This window comes from Trichechus manatus, unplaced genomic scaffold (genome assembly GCF_000243295.1).
Source record: "Trichechus manatus latirostris isolate Lorelei unplaced genomic scaffold, TriManLat1.0 scaffold00028, whole genome shotgun sequence".
NCBI classification, from domain to species: Eukaryota; Metazoa; Chordata; class Mammalia; order Sirenia; family Trichechidae; genus Trichechus; species Trichechus manatus.
In genome coordinates this window covers 14,088,642-14,093,840 of record NW_004443964.1, presented here as the reverse complement: position 1 = coordinate 14,093,840, position 5,199 = coordinate 14,088,642, and the positions used below count along the sequence as shown (strand labels likewise).

General features: G+C 47.5%; 1 protein-coding gene across 2 annotated transcripts in view; it reads left to right on the top strand.

Annotated features, from left to right (window-relative positions):
* The first annotated feature begins 564 nt into the window (after positions 1-564).
* GNA13 (G protein subunit alpha 13) overlaps positions 565-5,199 on the top strand; it is a 46,517-nt gene continuing 41,882 nt past the window's right edge. Inside the window, exons 1-2 of one of the 2 annotated variants that reach the window (XM_023729294.1) lie at positions 565-1,026; positions 3,412-3,638. In XM_023729294.1, coding sequence (XP_023585062.1) covers positions 744-1,026; positions 3,412-3,638 — 510 coding nt within the window. In that variant the 5' untranslated portion in view covers positions 565-743. The remainder of the gene's footprint in view (positions 1,027-3,411; positions 3,639-5,199) is intronic. The other variant, XM_004374193.3, reaches the window with a different exon arrangement.

Genomic DNA, 5,199 nt, shown 5'->3' with positions numbered 1-5,199 from the left:
GAGCTGGATGGAAGGATTGGCGATCTTTGCTTATCGTCAAGGGTGCCACCGTAAGAAAACGCACCAAAAACCTTTCAGGCTCGCGCGCGCTGTTTAAATCACTTTTGACCCAATGGCTTCGAAATAAGGCGCGGAAACGGTGACAGCAGGCGGAAGGCATGAAACTTGGGAGAAAGGGCGGCGGGAGCGGTTGGGGAGAAGAGGGAGCCCAAAGTGCAAGGTCTAGGACCCGGCAGTCGGCTCCAGGGAGCAGGCCTTCTACCCAAAAATAGGCGCAGTTTATTAAAAGGAAACAAAGTCGCGCTCCGCAGGCGTCCGCCGCGCCCACTGCGTCCCGCCCAGCCCGAGACCACGTGACGGCGACTCCCGGCCTCTTCGCGCGGGCCCGGCGGCGGCCGCTGGCACTTGAGCGAGCGAGCGCGTGATTTGCCGGCCGGCGACGGCCAAGGGACTGAGGCTGCGGGCTCTAGTGTGCGTGCGCGCCCCCGGGAGGCAGCGGGCGCGCGCACGCTGCCGGGGCCACCGCCCCTCCCGGGCCCGCCTCCTTCCCTCCCTCCAGGCTCTCCCGGCCCGCCCTGCCCAGCTCGCCCAACGAGTCAGTTCGCTCGTTCCCTCCCCTCCCCGGGCGCGCTCGGGCCGCCGGAGCGCTCCCCGTCCTCGAGCCGCGGAGTCAGAGCCGCCCGCCGCCCGCGGAGGAGGTGGAGGGAGCCGGAGGGGCCCGCCGAGGCGGCGGCGGCGGCAAGATGGCGGACTTCCTGCCGTCGCGGTCCGTGCTGTCCGTGTGCTTCCCCGGCTGCGTGCTGACGACCGGCGAGGCCGAGCAGCAGCGCAAGTCCAAGGAGATCGACAAATGCCTGTCTCGGGAGAAGACCTATGTGAAGCGGCTCGTGAAGATCCTGCTGCTGGGCGCGGGCGAGAGCGGCAAGTCCACCTTCCTGAAGCAGATGCGGATCATCCACGGGCAGGACTTCGACCAGCGCGCGCGCGAGGAGTTCCGCCCCACCATCTACAGCAACGTGATCAAAGGTGCCGGGTCGGGCTCGGGGCCGGGGACCGAAGACCAGGCTCGGCGGCGCTCGGCGCCGGGCCGGGCACCGCCCTCGCGCACTCCGTGTCTCGCGCAGGAGTTGGGCGGGCGGGAAGGGGGCGCGCCCAGGGCCCTGGCCCTGCCAGTCCCGGGGCGCCCTTGCCCCCTAGGTCAGGGAATGCTCGAGGGCGCCCCGCTTTCCCCTTGCTGCCCCCTTGGGGGTCACGGCCGGTCCCCACCCCCACCCCACCGCCGGCCTTGGCCCTGCCGAGAGGGAAGTTAGGAGAGCCGGGTGCCTCGGGGTGCAGGTGACCTCGCCTGTCTTTCTCTTTCCCGGCGAGCCTAGAGTACCCGAGAGTCGACCCCAGACCTTGCCCCCTTTTCCCCCGCCCTAGAGCTGTCGGCAGAACCTCGCTGCCCGGGGTGGGTGACCTGAGTCGCATGGGGTCAGGCCCACTCCACCTTTCGGCTCCCTTGGCCTCCTCCTGCGCAAGGGAGTTCTGGAACCGTTGGCAATGAGGACACTTTTGCCTGAGACTTGTCAAGGGCGGAGGGGTGACAGCTTCTGGGACTCTCTTGGGAAAGGATGTGAAACTGGAGGGTGTCATTTTCACATTGCTGGCACCAGGAAAGAGTAGACCTATACAGTTACTCTAAAAAAGTCGCGTCAGTGGTTTTTCACCTCGTCACAGTCAGGCAGGATGTTTACCTGTAATGTGTGTGCAGTTCGACTCTCCTTTTTGCTGAATAAGAGGTGGGGGATACGGCTTGTACCACCACTTGCTTCTACTATTTCGGTGCAGTTGCGTAATAATATTAAGAAGTTTTGGCCTAAAGGTGATGCCGCTCCTGTGCAGGTTGGGTCGCTGAATTAGCATGGGGTTGGATCATAGGCTCTGCTCTGCTTCTGTTTGACAGTATTTTTTTTTTTTTAATTAAAAAGTTACACTTTGTTCTTAAGTGAGAAATACACAAGATTTTTATTTCTGGCGTTTCAGAGAATTAGAGACGATAGTTTTTTTTTTTTAATTTTGTAATTGGAATGATAATTAGCATTCATTTTTCTTACTATCAGATATTTTCAACATGAAATACTTCAGATGCATCAGGATTCCCTGTTTTCTCTGGGTAGCAATTGTCTAGGAGTTTGCTACAGATTTCAGATCTTTTCACGCAGTGTTTTTTTTAGTGGGATTTTTGTTCAGGAAGTCGTGAAGTAACTCTTTCAAGTCGCTTTTTTTTTTTTCTCCCAGGGTTTGATAGAGGAAAACTGCCCCAGAGAGGGAGGCCGTGGAGCTTACAGACCCCAGTGAGCTCTTAGCCCTAGTACCTCTCCAGTTAAGCTGTGAAAAACAGTTGTATTTACTCTGCCTTAATGGTTAGCACAAAACCTAATTAAGGTCTGTTTCAAGGCCACTACCTCTGCCTTGCCAGTGCTTAATTGAAGGCACTGATGCAGCTGAACTTAAGAAATGATGCTAATGAAGAGTCAACATTTTAACTGATTATGGGCCCCAGAAACAACTGGTTCTTAATGTATACTGTGTCCTAAATGAGACCCGTTTTTAGCGTTGATTATGAGAAGAAGTCATTAGATATTAGTGTTTTTTTGGGTGTTGGCTTGACCCAAAAATTGACAGCGAGACAATTTTTCAGTTATCCAACAAATGACTTTCTAATAGGCGTGTGACTGTTAAGACGCTGGCGGTTTAGTGATAGAAATATTGGGTTTGAACTAACCTCTGTCAGTTGCAATGCCTGTTTTAATATCATTTTGCTGTTGATCTTGCTTCCTTTTAGGGAAATCTAAGGCCATCCTGTGACTTACATTGATTTAAAGCTTGATCTGGGAGTTTTTGAGTTTTTAATGTGTTCCTAGAAGACTCAGTGTTGGGGTTAGACAGGGTGCTTAGGGAACAAACAGAATGCAGACTGATAGTGCTTAGTTCTTGGCATTTCATAGACGAGCGTCTTTTGGATGGACTCCGAAGATTCGGGCTGCAGCCCTTTCCTTCAGAACCTGAACAGCAGGCTGTGCAGCATACTTTCTTTTTCCTTCAGTGGTTTTAGCTCTCTTGTGACCACTTTCTTCCCCAGAAGTTATTTGGTAAATGAGAACATGCTAAAATCCTTCAGAAAGAGCAAGCGTCTTACAGTATTTGCTCTTCGAGGCTTTCATTTTAGGAGTGTGAGCGACAGTTTTTAACCTCTGAGAGGTTAAGGGTGGATGTTTGACGTTGGTCTCCGTGTTTGGAGGAGGTGAACCTGGAGTAGTTAAGAAGTCTGAGAAAGAAAGAAATACTAGTGTTTTTTAAGGAATAAAACGTATGAGAATATTTAATGACTCCTCATACTTTTTTTTTTTTTTTTTTTTTTAAACAAAGGCATGAGGGTGCTGGTAGATGCTCGAGAGAAGCTGCACATTCCTTGGGGAGATAATTCAAACCAACTCAATGGAGACAAGATGATGGCATTTGACACCCGGGCACCCATGGCGGCCCAGGGAATGGTGGAAACAAGGGTGTTTTTACAGTATCTTCCTGCTATAAGAGCGTTATGGGCAGATAGCGGCATACAGAATGCCTATGACCGGCGTCGAGAATTTCAACTGGTAAGAGATTTGCTTTTTTTGAAATATTGTAACTTTATTTTAATGACATTTAATAATACTTGATGTTAGCACACTTTATTCAGGGACTTCCACAATACAATGATGTATCTAGAATCATGGCCTAAGAAATTTGGATTGCTATCTATCTTATCTATCTGTAAGCATTTTACTAAGCAAGATAAAAATAAGGTAAACTCCACAAATTTTTGCAGAGCTATTATACTTAGTCATTATTCCTTTTTCAAAGAAATAAGTCTCTTAGGTGCTTTCTTCTAATTTTGTTCTTTTAAAAAATAATTTTCTCCTAATTATAATGACAATATTAAGCCTTCTAAAAAGTTGATCTTTTACTCTTGGAATAAGAGTTCACTAACAGTCTAGTTGTTCAGATGTGCTATATAGTTATCAGAGGTACTCATTTGATGACACAGGTTAGTTTAATATATATTGTTGTTGTTACTGGGTGCCATTGAGTCGATTCCAACTCATAGCGACCGTATAGGACAGAGTAGAGCTGCCCCATAGGGTTTCCAAGGAGCAGCTGGTGGATTAGAACTGCCAACCTTTTGTTTAGCAGCCGAGCTCTTACCCACTATGCCACCAGGGCTCCAGTTTAATGTATAGAGGGATTTAAAATTTGTAATCATATTTAACAGTAAATGTGGTTTTTATATGTTTGCATTTTGTTTTTTTTAGGCTCCTGAGCACACTGTATAAAATGTTTTTCCTTAGAAAACGAAGTAATTTATTTTACATTTATTTTTCCCGCTTTGCCATGAGCAAGACTACCCATAAACACCATGTAGCAGTTACATGGCATTGAAGAGAGGATAGGAAAAAAATCAGATCTAGGTTAAAGATATACAAATAATAATCAGATCGGTTTCTAATGAAGTGATTTTTAATTTAATTGTGAATGCTTTGATTGTATTCTGGGTTTTATTTACCAAAGACTGGAAAGATTCCAGCAGTGATAGCAATCTAGACTCCTATGCAGTTTGGAGGGAGTTCAGATCCTAAATGTTTTACTGTAACGTGATCAAAATAAAGTGACAGTTAAAAGTAAAATCACTTAGAAAGTTGTTTGATGATGTCACCAGCATTAAAGTGATCCACATTATGGGTGTGGTTACAAAATGATGTGCATCCAGCAGTCTAGAAAAGTGTTCATGACAGCTTTTAAAAAAACTGACACCTTAAGCTTTATTTTCTTTGAATTTTGGCCCTTACATGTGCTTGATTAAGTTCTGTCTTACATTGTCCTCTTTTATGTGTATCTTGTCTCCTCTTATTGAGTAATTTGTCCTTTCTGAACCAGAAAACCAAGCCAACTGCTGTTAAGTCGATTCCAGCTCATAGTGACCCTGCAGGACAGGGTAGAATTGTCCCATAGAGTTTCCGAGGCTGTAATCTTTACATCTTTCTCCCGAGGAGCAGCATTGCCTCCTAGTAGAATTCCAACTCATAGTGAAACCATAGGACAGGGTCACTCCCACACAGGGTTTCCAAGGGTGTAATCTTTACATTTTATTTATTTATTTTTATTTATTTATTTATTTAT